The sequence below is a fragment of the Eutrigla gurnardus genome (assembly GCF_963514095.1).
Source record: "Eutrigla gurnardus genome assembly, chromosome: 7".
Taxonomy (NCBI): Eukaryota; Metazoa; Chordata; class Actinopteri; order Perciformes; family Triglidae; genus Eutrigla; species Eutrigla gurnardus.
This window is the reverse complement of record NC_139921.1, coordinates 6,470,071-6,485,070: the sequence shown is the minus strand read 5'-3', so window position 1 is coordinate 6,485,070 and position 15,000 is coordinate 6,470,071. Positions and strand designations below refer to the sequence as shown.

General features: G+C 43.8%; 3 protein-coding genes across 4 annotated transcripts in view; 1 reads left to right on the top strand and 2 right to left on the bottom strand.

Annotated features, from left to right (window-relative positions):
• trappc12 (trafficking protein particle complex subunit 12) overlaps positions 1–5,055 on the top strand; it is a gene marked incomplete at its 5' end in the record, with an annotated part of 39,347 nt that extends 34,292 nt beyond the window's left edge. For both annotated transcript variants that reach the window (XM_084013991.1, XM_084013990.1), the window contains 3 exons: positions 1,720–1,823; positions 2,751–2,838; positions 4,672–5,055. In XM_084013991.1, the coding sequence (XP_083870117.1) occupies positions 1,720–1,823; positions 2,751–2,838; positions 4,672–4,914 (435 nt within the window). In that variant the 3' untranslated portion in view covers positions 4,915–5,055. The remainder of the gene's footprint in view (positions 1–1,719; positions 1,824–2,750; positions 2,839–4,671) is intronic.
• An 81-nt stretch (positions 5,056–5,136) lies between these two features.
• adi1 (acireductone dioxygenase 1) lies at positions 5,137–11,978 on the bottom strand. Its single transcript, XM_084014000.1, has 4 exons — positions 11,760–11,978; positions 9,727–9,846; positions 7,701–7,880; positions 5,137–6,834 (listed from the first exon to the last, which is right to left on the bottom strand). Exons 1-4 carry the CDS (start codon positions 11,880–11,882, stop codon positions 6,718–6,720), a joined length of 540 nt encoding a protein of 179 aa, XP_083870126.1. The 5' UTR covers positions 11,883–11,978; the 3' UTR covers positions 5,137–6,717.
• A 2,189-nt stretch (positions 11,979–14,167) lies between these two features.
• The window catches only part of rtn4ip1 (reticulon 4 interacting protein 1), a 16,697-nt gene continuing 15,864 nt past the window's right edge, over positions 14,168–15,000 (bottom strand). Inside the window, exon 9 of the mRNA XM_084013994.1 lies at positions 14,168–14,350. Within this exon, the coding sequence (XP_083870120.1) occupies positions 14,225–14,350 (126 nt within the window). The 3' untranslated portion in view covers positions 14,168–14,224. The remainder of the gene's footprint in view (positions 14,351–15,000) is intronic.

Below are 15,000 nucleotides of genomic sequence, written 5' to 3'. Positions count from 1 at the left end.
TTTTGCAATTGAAATGTATTATTATTCATATTTCTGCAAATTATTTGGTTTGTCTCTGTTCATCTCACTTGAATAATTTTTATTGCGATAATAATGGCTTTGTCGTATCCACTCGTAAACGGATGCTCAACACATTGTGGGTCATGCAGCAGGAAAGCAAACCAAAGAGTGGTTAAAGCAAAAGAAAAAACCTCTTGGAATGGCTGCGATGAAAGTCAGGATGTTAACCCAATAGAAATGTTGTGGAATGAGAGCAGTTCATGCCAGGAAGCCAAACAAACCACCAACATGGAGTTGATACAGGTTTGTAATGAGGAATGGGCCGAAATTCAATTAACATACTTTTTCCTGCAAAGATAATTCATGTTGGCTTAATTAAAAAAATGAAAAAAAGGTGTTATCTGTTTATTTGTAGGACTTCCGTGAGGATTTAATGACATTTTATTTTTATAATTTTTATAATTATGAAGATTCTATAGGGTTCACAAATGTTCTGCCACTTTCTAGCAACTGCATCCACATGGATAGATGGTGAGACACTGATTCCCGAGGCACAGATACAGTCTGGCGTCCCCAGCAACCCCACACTTTCTGTTCATTTGATTTGCTGTTTTTTTTAATCCAGCAAATCAAATACTGACATATCAAGGTACTTCATGAAATTGATGAATAAATTATATAAAAAACCCTATAGTGCCATAAAACAGTCGTGCTCATTGATTTGCAACATTGCCTACAATGGTCCAACGGGACCAGATAAAGGGAGAGATGACAAAGTCTCTGACGGTGAAGAATACATGCTCTGCATGGATATATATACTGTAGACATGTTGCCAGATCCCCATCATAGAAGACAGATACGTCACAGATACAGATGTTTTACAATACAAATAGTTGTTTTTCCCTGAGTGAGATGAGAAGATTAATACTGCTTCTGTGTGTGATAATAACAGAGCTGAGTCAATTAGCCTAGCTTAGCATAGGTGTTGGTCTACAACACTCTTAATGTAACTCATTAACATCTCGTTTAATTATGTCAACGCTGAACTCCCAGATATTCCTTGACAACAGCAGTTTGTCTGTCCGCCCTGCACTTCTGTCCGCCCTGTTATGTTACCATAGAAACACAAATCTTTGATCTTTTTTCTAAACTTAACCAAGTACTTTTGTTGCTGAAATCTCCCCTTTGAATAATTTCACAACAGCTTAAGTATTTGTATTTGTTTATTTGTTCTGAACAAGTAAAGACATAAAATAGGAATAAAAAACAACAACAATCGATATAGTCAAACAATTAGACACTCAAAGCAATATTTGCAGAGCAATGAAAATCATAAAGCAAAATTTAAATTTCCAAACATTATTTTTCTTTACAGCTCGGAAAGGAGTGAGAAGAAGAATAACTTTAGGAGACATGTTGGTTAGAATGCTGTTTAACTGGTGCTCCAGTATTATTATTAGTTCAAGTATTATCTATGCATGACTTTCTTCTGGAAACCTGAATGCCCAAAATAACTCCTCCTACTTTGCGACTGCATTGTGTTTTTTTAGATCATTAATTCCTCTTTGTTGTGGTAATGTTCCATGTTTACTTCACTGATGCAATAACTCTTAAGTCTCCCTCGGGAATCATGGAGTCTCTATGTATATTTGTACTTGTCCCGTTTTACAACACACACACAGTCAGACCCGTGGTTCATGTGCTGCTCTGCTTTGTAGATCGGAGACGTTAAAACGGCAGAGAGGTACTTCCAGGATGTGGAGAAAGCCTGCCAGGCGACAGGAAGTCCACCCAGTCACACCACATGTGTGCTGATGAACAGGTCTGTCACTGGTTGAGCAGCACAAAGTTTACTTTCTGCATCTTGTCTCCGTGGTAACGGGGAGGAGCTCACGCTGGCGAAGAGTGTGGAGCAAACGTACCGTGAAAACAGGATTCCAGACTTGCACCGACACGTGATGACTGATCAGCATCCTTTATTATTCTACTCCACAACATCTCAGTGGGAAATATCTACTTAATCTACATTCATCGGAGCGCTTTAGTTATTTAACATTAAACAACTGATCTATCAACTAATCAACCTGCTAGTATACAAAGTATCTATAACTACAACTTTAAAATGCTCTTACATGTCATTCATGCAAAGGAACAAAAATCACAATAACGGCAATCTATAAAAAAATGAATGATGGGTAACCAGTATTCAACAAAGTCTATATATATATATATATATATATATATAAACATGGAAATTAAAACTTGACACACAAATATCAGAAGATGCAAAATCAAACATCCAGCAATTCATGGATACGGAGAGAGATCACTCAGGAAAGGTGGTTGTTTTATTATGACGCCCAAGATGGAGAGTAATGTGAGCACTAGAAGCCACTTCATCTGTCATTTGAGTTATACTAAAGAAACACAGCTGACATTGGGCGAAGGCAGGGTCAGCCTGGCCAGTCTATCAGGCCGACACGAGGAAAACAAGCATTCATGCTCACATTCACATCTACGGGCGATCTGAAGTCATCACTCATCAATATGCTGCGTGTCTTTGTGAGGAAGCTGGAGAACCCGGAGAGAACCCTCGCTAACACAGGGAGAACATGCAAAACAGAAGGAACCCGAACCCCGGATCCCAACCTTGCTGTGAACATAGCACAGGATGAGCAATAACCAGTATTGTATGTTTCCTCTTGTAATACTACTGCCAGTAATAACTATGTGTGGGTTTATTTTCCAGGGCCTTCGTCTCCCTCAGTCAGAACAACTACTCTGAAGCCCACGCTTCCTTCGCCGATGTCCTGAAAATTGACCCGAAAAACCCCGTCGTAAGTGCTGCCACACCCGTTTTCATAAACACGTCTTCTACTTGACTACCAGAACATGTTTATGTATGTGAATGATCCCATCCTCGTTGGGCTGCAGCAGCTCGTCTCAGCCTCTCTCCGACAGCTCTGTTTGACCTCCTGCCCCGCCCTCCCAAAAAGCCCAGTCCGTCCTGATTGGTCAGCTGGCCCACTCTGTTGTGGGCAACGGCTTAATGTGTTTGTCAGAAATGTCCCGCCCCTCACCATAACTGGATAACAGGAGTTCTGCTGCTGAGGAATCATGAACTTCAGCTCCTCTTCCATTAAAAGTCCATATGAAGCACATTCATGTTTCACAGCAGAAAACATGAGTAGATCTATCAAAGTGTCTTTATTTATGTATTTGATGGTCCAACATGATGATGTGAGATGAATCATTTTAATATGTTCATGCCTTCCCAACACATAAGCCAGTATGTATAAACGGAGACAGTAGGAATGCTTCAGACCATGTTAACCCAAACACTCTTTAAATGATTATTTTTAATGTTATCATTCTTTTCACTCGACATTTAAGCAATCACTTCCCTGTCAATGATCTTTTAATCTGATCCGAGACTTTTGTAAAGTCTCATTCAGCGTTCTGTAAATCAATCACTGATCATGCTGATGTTTATTAATGATGATTGAGATGTCACCACGCTGGCCAATTACAGATACTGGGGATGAATTAGTGGGACGACCACTATAAATAGCCACAGCTGTTCCTTCTTCATTCTCAGCGACATGACAAATGATGGTGGAGAGGAGTATCGATATGCAAACCGAGTATTAAGGTGGTTGAGAAGTATTTCATACTTGTCTTGTTGTAAATCTGCTGATAAAAAGATGAATGCGTATTTCTGTCATTCACACAGTTTGTGGTTTTATCTGACCCCTGGAGTCAGGACCTGCTGAGTTTAGCTTCAGGACTGTGTAGTGAGCTCATCGTCAATATAAAAAAACATATTTGGACTCCGACTTCCGTCACTGCTTACAAATAAAACGTGTCACTTCAACGTTGGCTGGTGGAATAAATCCAGAATAAATCCAACACATTTTTTTGTCTCTCTACTCGTTTTCCTTCAAGGCAAGGCAACTTTATTTGTACAGCACATTTCATACACAAGGCAGACTCAAAGTGCTTACCATCATAACATGTCATACAATAAAGTGAAAAAAGAACTAAAAGAAAATTAAAATGCATTACTGAAAGACAAAGAGAATAAAAACATATTTGCAGTAATAATATATAAAATATTTAGCAGAAAGCTACGGTGAACATTAAAGTTTTCAGTCTAGTTTTAAAAGTGTTGGGGCGAGTCTTACATCTTCAGGAAGTTTATTCCAGCTGTTGCATAGTGACTAAATGATGCTCTCCCATGATTTGAGCACAATGCATGATGGGATATCAGGCTCGGTTAGTCACCATCAGTTGTGGGATACTTTGAGTCCACTATCTATGGTCTCATAATTCTCAGATAGAACCTCCACCTGGCTAAGAAGCAGTGAGTGATTTTGGACTCAGCCCTAAACTAGTTGGAACCAGCCAGCCTGGTTGCATACCAGCACCTAAAGCTCACTAATTAACACGCTGACGATGTTTATCTAATCTCTACAAAAACCATAAACGTAAGTAGCTTCAGGGGGATCTAGCCACCCGTCTAGCTCTCCGGGGTCGTGTGTCCGGTCACAGCCGGGGCTGCTTGATGGGGTCAGTGTAGCTGCTGTCGTTTGATTGGTGGAACTGAAATACACAGAAGCTTCAAAAGCTAAGAATCAAATTTAACCACTCCTCCCCGTGTACGTTCCCAGGCCAACAACAACGCAGCCGTGTGCCTGCTCTATCTAGGCCGTCTGAAGGAGTCCCTGGGCCAGCTGGAGGGCCTGGTGCAGCAGGACCCCGCGCTCTACCTCCACGAGAGCGTCCTCTTCAACCTGACCACCATGTACGAGCTGGAGTCGTCTCGCAGCACCCAGAAGAAGCAGGCTCTGCTGGAGGCCGTGGCCTGCCGGGAGGGGGACAGCTTCAACACGCAGTGCCTCAAACTGGTCTGAGAGGTAGGAGCTGGGAGAGGACACACGGGGGCCTTCTCAGCCAGCGTGACAGGGAACAAAGAGGAGAAACATCAGCCCACGGGGCGCTGGTCTCCTCCCGAAGGCCCACCCGGAGACATCCACACATTTACATACAGGAGCACAAACTGGCTGCTCACACCAACAGGTGGACTGACACAATGATCCTGCGTGGGTTCATTTTATTTTACATTTAAATAGGTTCCCTTTGGGGAAATTTGCTTTCTTGTCACGACTTAGAGGAGGGGATCGATACCACTCTCAGATGTGCAACGTAAATATGAATCCGGAGCTGCAACCGAGAGTTGCATCTGCATGAGTTTTCATGAAGGAAAATATATTTCATGGGGAGGTGGGCTTGCCCTTCTTTCTTCAACACATCACATTCATATCCCAGTGATAACGGAGGTTGATTAACAAGCTCAACCACTCACTCTAGCTTCATAGTCACTGTTCCTTTAAAAGTGGTTTGAAGGGAGTCGCAGGCTCATAGCACGAGTCCTGACACGGGCATTACCCAGAGTTCAGTGTGTTCAGACTAATTACTGGGTTTACAGTGGAAGGCCTCTCCAGCTGCCAGCTTTATTAACTCATGGAAACACATCAACCCTTCAGATTGTGTCCTGATCACTAAACAACATTGTAAGATATTAAGAATCCAAGATTGTACATATCAAAGCTGTTTTTTTGTGATTATATCAGAATTATTGTCTCGTTAAATCTTTTATTCATTTGTTCTGGTGGATCTTTAATAATCACATATTGTGTTGATCATAATTATGTATATTAAATTGAGTTTTATCCTAAATAAAACATGTTATTTTAAATCAACGACGACGTCTGCTTTAATGGAAAGATAATTAAAACAAATAAACCAAGCATGGATTGAAAACAGCAGCAGCTTTATTTTCCATAAAACACAATATGTAGAGACATCTCTAACTTGAATATGAAAGTAGAAACATTGGTTGTAGATTTCAACATGCCGATACGACCGATGTTGGAAAATAAGGCACTACAGATTAACTGTGATCAAACTGTTACTGATTTTACACCTTTAGAATATGCCTCATGTTATGTATTATTATTATTCCTGATGCATGAAGCAACAGTAATGTTCTAAAGGTTTATAACTGACCACAGGTTTGTCTGTAAATCTCAATCTGGTAAGTGAAATGTAGTGTAAAATATGAGATTAACTGTGAGTAAGAAAACTGGAATTCCACCTCTGAGATAGTCTACATGCAGAATACATGATTTCATTCACCACTGCCCTGTTGCAGGATATCTTTAATCATATAATCATCAATACTTTTCTCAACACTTTATATCCTCGACAGCAGCTTTGGGCAGCACTTCCTGTCTGAGCAGGCAGATGGAAGTGTTGCAGCAGTTCAGTGAGGCGGCCATCACGCTGTTCGTGCAGGACAACGTGTCACTTTCATAACGTGTTCTTCAACCACAGAATTCATATGCATAATGAATCTATATAACACCCTGAAGGTGTGTCAGTTGATCCTAATAAGCAGGTAAATGCTGCCAACCCCCATAAAAAGGGCGTGAGACTGTTTTATTTTGGATGGAATACAATTACAGATCCTTTAAACATCAATGTGGTGTCCTATTTAAACTTACCGTTGACCTTAATGGTGACATGGAACGCTAATTAAAAAGAAAATTGCATTTCATACAAGAATCTCCAGAATCCCATCAGAAGCCCTGGTTCCAGTGTCAGCAGTGGTCATGTGGATCCAGTTCATGGCATCACACAGGCTTCTCAGTCTCTCAGGCTTCCTGCAGAGAAGCCAAGTACTTCTGACGGATGTCAAATTCATCAGCGGGCCGGTTGTATGCTTTCCACACTGGCTCCCCCACAAACAGCCTCATGGCTTTGGTGTAGTTCTGTAGAGACAAACGCTGGTCAGATCAGTCGGGCGTGGCTGGATCACTTGTTGGCTTTCCTTACAGTTCATTCCCCAGTCAGAAGCTAATGAAGTAGCTGCTGTTAAGACGTTTGAGCTTCCAGACCAACAGAAGACTAAACAGACTACCTCACAAACCCCGGGCAGTTCGGATTGGCTGCCACAACTCTGGAGCCCCCCAGGGCTGTGTTCTCGGCCCCCCTCATGTTCACGCTGTACACGACGACGTTGAAGTTTGCAGGTGACACTACCAGCATCGCCCTGATTACGAACAGCGATGACACTTCATATAGAGAGCAAATCAACAAGGCGAGAGTGGCGCTCGGAGAACAACCCGCCGCCCAGCGTCGGTTAAATCAAGGAGCTGATGGTTGAGGAGAAGACACGCACGACTGCAGCGAGTGGACAGTTTACAGTTCCTGGGATCGGCAGCACAAACAAGCTGCCGTGGTCATCACGCGTCTCCATCCAGGTGACAAACGCTCAGAAACAGCTGTTACTTAAGAAGGCCGAATTCAAGTCAAGGGCCTCGTCCTGACTGGAAACATAACAAACCGGACAGGAGGGCTCTACAAACCACCAGACCTTCATTGGTACCCATCTACCAGCATCAGTGATATTGGTGACAAGAAGTGCTCACAGGATATTTGTCTGATGTAGCAAACAGGACTTCAAACAAAATTTGGTTGTGCAAATTGTATGACAAGAAATTAAACCTTCAAATGGCCTAAAGAAAAACTCAAAGTAAACATATTCCAGGCTTGACTCTTTCAGTGTGGAGCGTCTACACCTCCCATGCAGTGTGAACTACTGCACATCCATTTTAACTCCACTCATGCTACGTACGGTCTCGTCCAGGGTGAAGCGGTGGTAGATGCCGGCCGGCAGGGTGATCACGTCCCCCTTCCTCATGGCAATCCGGATCCAGCGTTCGTTCTGGTCCCTGACGTCGAAGTAGGCCTGGCCGTCCAAGATGTAGCGGATCTCATCGTCCAGGTGCAGGTGCTCCTCAAAGAACATCTTCAGCTGAGCGTACGGAGACGGAAAACAGAGGCCTAAAACTTTACAGCCGTTCGAGTGCTGGCTGTCCTGAACCCGTCTTCACCACTGACTGAGAACGACCGTTGTATAAATGTAGTTCACCGTAGAGCTTTATATCCATTTCCCACTTAAAGGCAGAGTAGGTCATCTGGAAAAACCACAGAGACTCTGACTATGAACGCATCGCCAAACTAAAAAAGTCCCGCCCCCAGACCTCCCTTTAAAGCCTGAATGTATTCCCCTTTAATCTTTGATCATGTTAGTATTGTAAAACACTGTTTTCTGAGTCTGGTGTGAACCTGCCTTAAAGGAGAAATCCGGTCATTTTTGACCCCATTTCCATTGTCCTCAGGGTCATCCCGACTTATTAGAAGCAAAAAACCCGACAAAAATTGACGTTGCCTAGCCCGAGATCTGTACCTGCCTGGCAGCCTTCCAGACTCGCTACAATGCTAACCCAAATCTGGGCACGTTTTATCTGCTTTCCTGGGCCTCAGAAAACAATTCCAAGACCTATGCAACACAGGTTGGGTCCGTACGAGACACCACGGCGCTCGTTTAGCTCAAATAGTGTGGCAAAACGACATAAATGTGTGTTTTTGCATGGAGTTACTCACCTCAAATCACCCTGTAGACATTAGCAGTAGATAGCCGAGCGCCTGTCGTCCCTCCCAGTCACCGCAGAAACGAAAAAGTTTTCCTCTTAGATTTTGTATCCATAAAGAAACGACCGAGCTGTGCAGTCGTCATGTCCGTAATAAATCCATGAAGCTGTTACGTCCATATGTATGACTATGTTACAACATAGCAACGATAGCTTACAGTTAAACAGTAGCCGGGAGCCAAAAGCCAAGTTCCCGTCTCCCGACGTCCTCACTCTGGAGCTGTTTTCAAGCCAATACAGTGACAAACTTCTTTCCATTGAGCAGTGCCGTCATGTCCATATGACAGTGTAACTAGCGCTAGCCTACATAGTAAGATTGCTTAGCCTGTGTGACAGTTGAACCTGCTACAAAGACAACAAACCTCGCGCAGTCTCAGTAGGCTAGTTGTGTTGACAGCATGAGTGGGAGTCGCGTGTCGCGTGTGCAGACTGCAGTCTCTCATCAACAGAGTGAGATCAAAGTGACCCTTGCGCGACTGTCCAAGATTTGTCACTGTATTGGCTTGAAAACAGCTCCAGAGTGAGGACGGCAGACGGGAACTTGCGCGAGACTTGCATTGTTTTGGCTCCAGGCTACTGTTTAGCTGTAAGCAGTCGTTGCTATGTTGTAACATAGTCATACATATGGACATAACGGCTTCATGGATTTATTACGGACAGGACGACTGCACTGCTCGGTCGTTTCTTTATGGATACAAAATCAAAACTACGTGAAAAACGTCTTCGTTTCTGCGGTGAGTGGGACGGACGACAGGCGCTCAGCTATCTACTGCTAATGTCTACGGGGTGATTTGAGGTGAGTAACTTCATGCAAAAACACACATATTTATGTAATTTCGTCACAATATTTGTGCTAAACGAGCGCCGTGGTGTCTCGTACGGACACAACCTGTGTTGCATAGGTCTTGGAATTGTTTTCTGAGGCCCAGGAAAGCAGATACAACGGTGCCCCAATGGGTTAGCATTGGAGCGAGTCTGGAAGGCTGCCAGGCAGGTACAGATCTCGGGCTAGGCAACGTCAATTTTTGTCTGGTTTTTTGCTTCTAATAAGTCGGGATGACCCTGAGGACAACGGACATGGGGTCAAAAATGACCGGATTTCTCCTTTAATGTAAAGGTTTCTCATAATAAAAAGGAGGATATTACTGTTGTGATAGGGTGCTTTACCTTGTCCTCATAGTTAGGTAGTGTGTCCTTGTGAATGGAGATGATGTCCATGTAGGAGTAGCCCTGGTCTTTGCGGAGCTGCACCAGCTCTGGGTCTGTTTCATAGATGTCAGCGTTCAGCTGCAAGGACAGAAAACATGAAGATCCTCCTCAGTCATCAGGTCCTTCATCGTTCAAAGCTTCATCGTAGGCAACCGGACTTGTTTTAGGTTCTTAAAGAGGTTTCTCTTCTCATCCAAGAGGACTACGACTTGAGGGGGCGTTCAAACCCAGGAGTATTTTTGAATAGTCGTGCATAATTTCCCCCAGAGACGGAGATCTGTTTCTGTGCTGAAAAAGATCCTCCGATGAAGCAAATATCGTCATCATCGGAGGCTCTTTGGTTAGAGGGACACCAACACTAGTTCATGTTTTCAACCCGCCTATAGGGGGCAGCACCCACTGAGACTACAGACCTGTTACAGACCATGGGACCCACTGAAACTACAGACCTGTTACAGACCAGTGGTGGGACCCACTGAGACTACAGACCAGTGGGGGGACCCACTGAGACTACAGACCTGTTACAGACCAGTGGGGGGACCCACTGAGACTATACAGACCAGTAGTGGGACGCCAGTCATGTTCTCTCTGTGCATTGTGGGAGTTGTTGTCTTCCATCCACATGCACCAATGTCTGCCTTTTCTCGTTCAAGAAGGCACCCACTTCTTCATTTATTTTACATTTCGACTACATATATGACCCACTTTCAATACAGATTCATTTTTTCCACCGGTGATGTATCCATTAAGTACCTGAACGCCCCACCAGTCAGTTAGACCCGGATGATCTGTGGAGTAACGGTAAACTCACAGGCGGGAGCTAACGGCGGTGTAACGTTCACGTACCTTCTTAGTAAACTCACAGGCAGCAGCTAACGGCGGTGTAACGTTCACGTACCTTAGTAAACTCACAGGCTGCAGCTAACGGAGGTGTAACGTTCACGTACCTTAATAAACTCACAGGCTGCAGCTAACGGAGGTGTAACGTTCACGTACCTGTAAACTCACAGGCTGCAGCTAACGGCGGTGTAACGTTCACGTACCTTAGTAAACTCACAGGCTGCAGCTAACGGCGGTGTAACGTTCACGTACCTTCTTAATAAACTCACAGGCTGCAGCTAACGGCGGTGTAACGTTCACGTACCTTCCTGTAAACTCACAGGCTGCAGCTAACGGAGGTGTAACGTTCACGTACCTGTAAACTCACAGGCTGCAGCTAACGGAGGTGTAACGTTCACGTACCTGTAAACTCACAGGCAGCAGCTAACGGAGGTGTAACGTTCACGTACCTTCCTGTAAACTCACAGGCTGCAGCTAACGGAGGTGTAACGTTCACGTACCTTCTTAGTAAACTCACAGGCTGCAGCTAACGGAGGTGTAACGTTCACGTACCTTCCTGTAAACTCACAGGCTGCAGCTAACGGAGGTGTAACGTTCACGTACCTGTAAACTCACAGGCTGCAGCTAACGGAGGTGTAACGTTCACGTACCTGTAAACTCACAGGCAGCAGCTAACGGAGGTGTAACGTTCACGTACCTTCCTGTAAACTCACAGGCTGCAGCTAACGGAGGTGTAACGTTCACGTACCTTCTTAATAAACTCACAGTCTGCAGCTAACGGAGGTGTAACGTTCACGTACCTTCTTAGTAAACTCACAGGCTGCAGCTAACGGAGGTGTAACGTTCACGTACCTTCTTAATAAACTCACAGGCTGCAGCTAACGGCGGTGTAACGTTCACGTACCTTAATAAACTCACAGGCAGCAGCTAACGGCGGTGTAACGTTCAGGTACCTTCTTAATAAACTCACAGGCTGCAGCTAACGGAGGTGTAACGTTCACGTACCTGTAAACTCACAGGCTGCAGCTAACGGCGGTGTAACGTTCAGGTATCTTCTTAATAAACTCACAGGCTGCAGCTAACGGCGGTGTAACGTTCACGTACCTGTAAACTCACAGGCTGCAGCTAACGGCGGTGTAACGTTCACGTACCTCCCAGTGGGACACCCCGAGCCTCGTGAGTTGGTCCAGGGAGACGGGCTGGTTGGGCTCCAGTCTGTGCGGTCTCCTCTGGTCTTCGTCGGATCCGTCCATGTACCAGGCCTCTATCGTCATGCTGGACGGGTTTAACGGCTGGACTGTGCGAGGAAACGCGTGAAGTGTTTCGGTGTTGCCGGATCCGACTGACGGTCTTCCGGCCCTGAACTTAAATCCCACCCACTGAGCCCTCATGTCCAGCCTTCAACAGTCCACACCCTCTCCCTCATAACCAGTAGTGATGGGAATTCCGGCTCTTTTTGGAGAGCCGGTTCTTTTGGCTCGGCTCACTAAAAAGAGCCGGCTCTTTCGGCTCCCAAGTGGCTCCTCAGATTTTCTGTTGCTTAAAGTATGTTTATCACCAAAAATAATGCAAAACCATGTGTAAAATGAATTATTAATGTGAAAAACATACACTATATCAAATATGTCATTAATATAGGTTTAATAAGCTACTGAATACACTCAAATTTGAACAGAGTGCTACAAAAATAAATTATTAAGTAGGCTATAAAAAACAAAGTCCCATCCAGGGCTCCAGACTCCTTGTTTCACCAGTGTTTAAAAAACAAAACAAACAAAACAGAAAATTCACTGGTTGCATATGTGCAAGAGGATGGACTATTTACATTGAAGGTCCTCATGTGCCTGTGCAGGTTATTTGTGGAGCCTGCTCTATATGATACTTTCACCTTGCACAAGTTACACTCCGCCTTTGAGCTGCTTATAGCATTGAAATGGGTCCAAACTCTACTACGTTTCCTGCTGCTGTCACTCATTTTCTCACCGTTTGTTCGTCGCGCTCTCTCTCTCTCTCTAGCTCGCTCGTTCTCTCGTCCTCTCTCTCGCTCTCTTGTCTCCCTCCGTGTGCGTGTGCGTGTGCTCACTGCTGTGTGTGTCTGAACCTCCCTGTCCCCCGCCCCCACTGCTCTGTGTATGGACACGCAGTTGCCGCCACACATATTGACCAATCACCTGTGGCTTTCACCAAAACTAGCAGAGAAAAAAAATAATAATAATCGGCTCCCAGTGAGGAGCCGGCTCCCGTCGTTCACTTCAAAGAGCCGGCTCTTAGAGCCGGATCGTTCGCGACCGACACTTCACTAATAACCAGACCCGTCAGTCACTGAAAGGCAGCTCAGGTCCCCTTCATGTTCTGCTGTCCGTTTTATCTCAGGTAACTCTGAATTAATAGGTTCTAATTAGTTTATTTATAGACTGTTTTCTCACAGTGCAGCTTTGTTGAGGCTCCCTTATGATCACTCCTATGCTCTTTCACTCTTTCACTCTTTCACTGTTTCCAGATCGCCCTGCGACCCTTCATACACCAGCAGGTCTCTGTGGGAATCTGGGCAAATTTATGAAATGTATTGACTTTGAAACTCATAAGCGTGTATTACTCCTGTGTGTCCTGGGGTTTTGTTGTGATAGGACACCTAGAAATACATTGGATGCACGCTGCTGCTTTCAGCCTGATGTCATCAGTGATGCTTATTATTATTATTATTTATGCCAATGTTGATGAGAACTATTCATAAAACACAGGTTCCTTTGGGCGAGGCGGGATAATAACACACATGGCATTTCATTTCATAGTCTTTCTTTGAAGTGGACCACCAGCGGTGTGAGATGCTGCTGTGATCGTCTGTATGGAGATGATGTGTGACGATCATGAGTAAATACTGCACTCTAGTGTTCACAGTGAGGAACTACAACTCAGCAGTCCACATTAGGGATCATTTAAAAAAGATAACACTGTTATAACTATTACATTAATAACATTTCTCACATGTAATACACTCTCACACACACACAACACTGGTAATAATATTTGTGTTAGTTCTGATGTCTACAGCATCTTTATTATTACATATATTTGGGGGTATAAAGAATATGAGAAGCGTCTTGTTGTTTTATTTTGAAGGAAGCCACAGTGACGACCTCAGCAGCGAACACTGGACCGCCTTCTGTTTCCTGTAGTAACCGACAGCAGCCGCCTGCTAGGAGTCCGCTGAGGGACCGGGGAATGTTCAAATGAGATGTTACAGGTCATTAGGAGTGTTATAGTTAGTATATGTCGCCTGGCTGTAAGTGATGCAAACATTTTAAAAAGGCTCGTTCTGTAATATCAACTTAACTCAAGCCCATCAAGACACTTAATATCTGTATGTTTTATTTAGTCTAGTGTGAAATACCTCTAGTTTATTTGTCATTCTGTTGTATTTGTATACTATCCTCTATCCTCCCCGACCTCTATCAGCCTGTTGTTCTCAACACATAAGAGTGCACTTTCTTCTATAAAAACATATTGAAACGGATCCAAAAGAGCTCTGTTCAACTGTGGATTCAATAAGCGAAGACCGTGAAATCAAAATAGTTTAATTCACTTTGTTTCCTGAGAAGAAAATAATAGAATAGTGCTAGATGTCCTCCGGCCCTGTGCTGATCTGGACCACGGTCTTCCCTCGAGCGTGACCCTTCTCCACCTTGTCGAAGGCCTGAGGAACCTGGGAGAAGCTGAACGTCTCTTCCACCACTGCTCGGATCTAAAGGAGAACCGATGGAGGTCATACGGCCGTTACTCAACACTCGTGTTACAATATCTGTGAGGAAAGCAGTCGGCGATAAAATGATGTTGTGAACGATGGTGCTGAAATGAGGAACATCAGGAGATAAACAGAGGGGTGTTATCTGAAGAGAGTGACACAATCCCCATCTGATCTGCATATTAGATCACAATGTAATCTATTACAGTCACTCATTATTGAAGTAAAAGGACCTGCATTTATACAGAAGCTTTTCTAGTAGAGGCGTAACCATTCATTCGATTAATCGATTATCAGTCCTATAGATTCTACTAAACCGATCCGCTAAAATAAATAAACAGAATGAATGGTTTTGGCTTCACCAATAATCCATATAAATGCATTTAATCGGATGAATCGTGATTCTTTCTTATGATTCATGTTTATGTTTAAGACACTCTCTCCCCTGCCAGCATGTAGTCTACTGAATAATGTTCAAAATAACTGAGCAATGTTTCATTACATTTTTGTATTCAGCATAAAATATTATGCAGGACTACTTTTTTTATAGAATAAATATGTTAAATAAGTAATTCTGTGGTCTGTTTATCTTTTCACCCTTCAGAAGAATACAGATAGTCTCACTCACATTATTGCATGTTTATTTCATG

Bases quoted from the DNA above. Each gene is read 5' to 3' on its own strand.
- adi1 (XM_084014000.1), bottom strand. From the start codon at position 11,882: ATGACGATAGAGGCCTGGTACATGGACGGATCCGACGAAGACCAGAGG. The intron at 9,847-11,759 runs GTACGTGAACGT...CTGTCCTTGCAG, and splicing joins TCGGGGTGTCCCACTGGGAG to CTGAACGCTGACATCTATGA. The intron at 7,881-9,726 runs GTAAAGCACCCT...CCGTACGCTCAG, and splicing joins TACCTAACTATGAGGACAAG to CTGAAGATGTTCTTTGAGGA.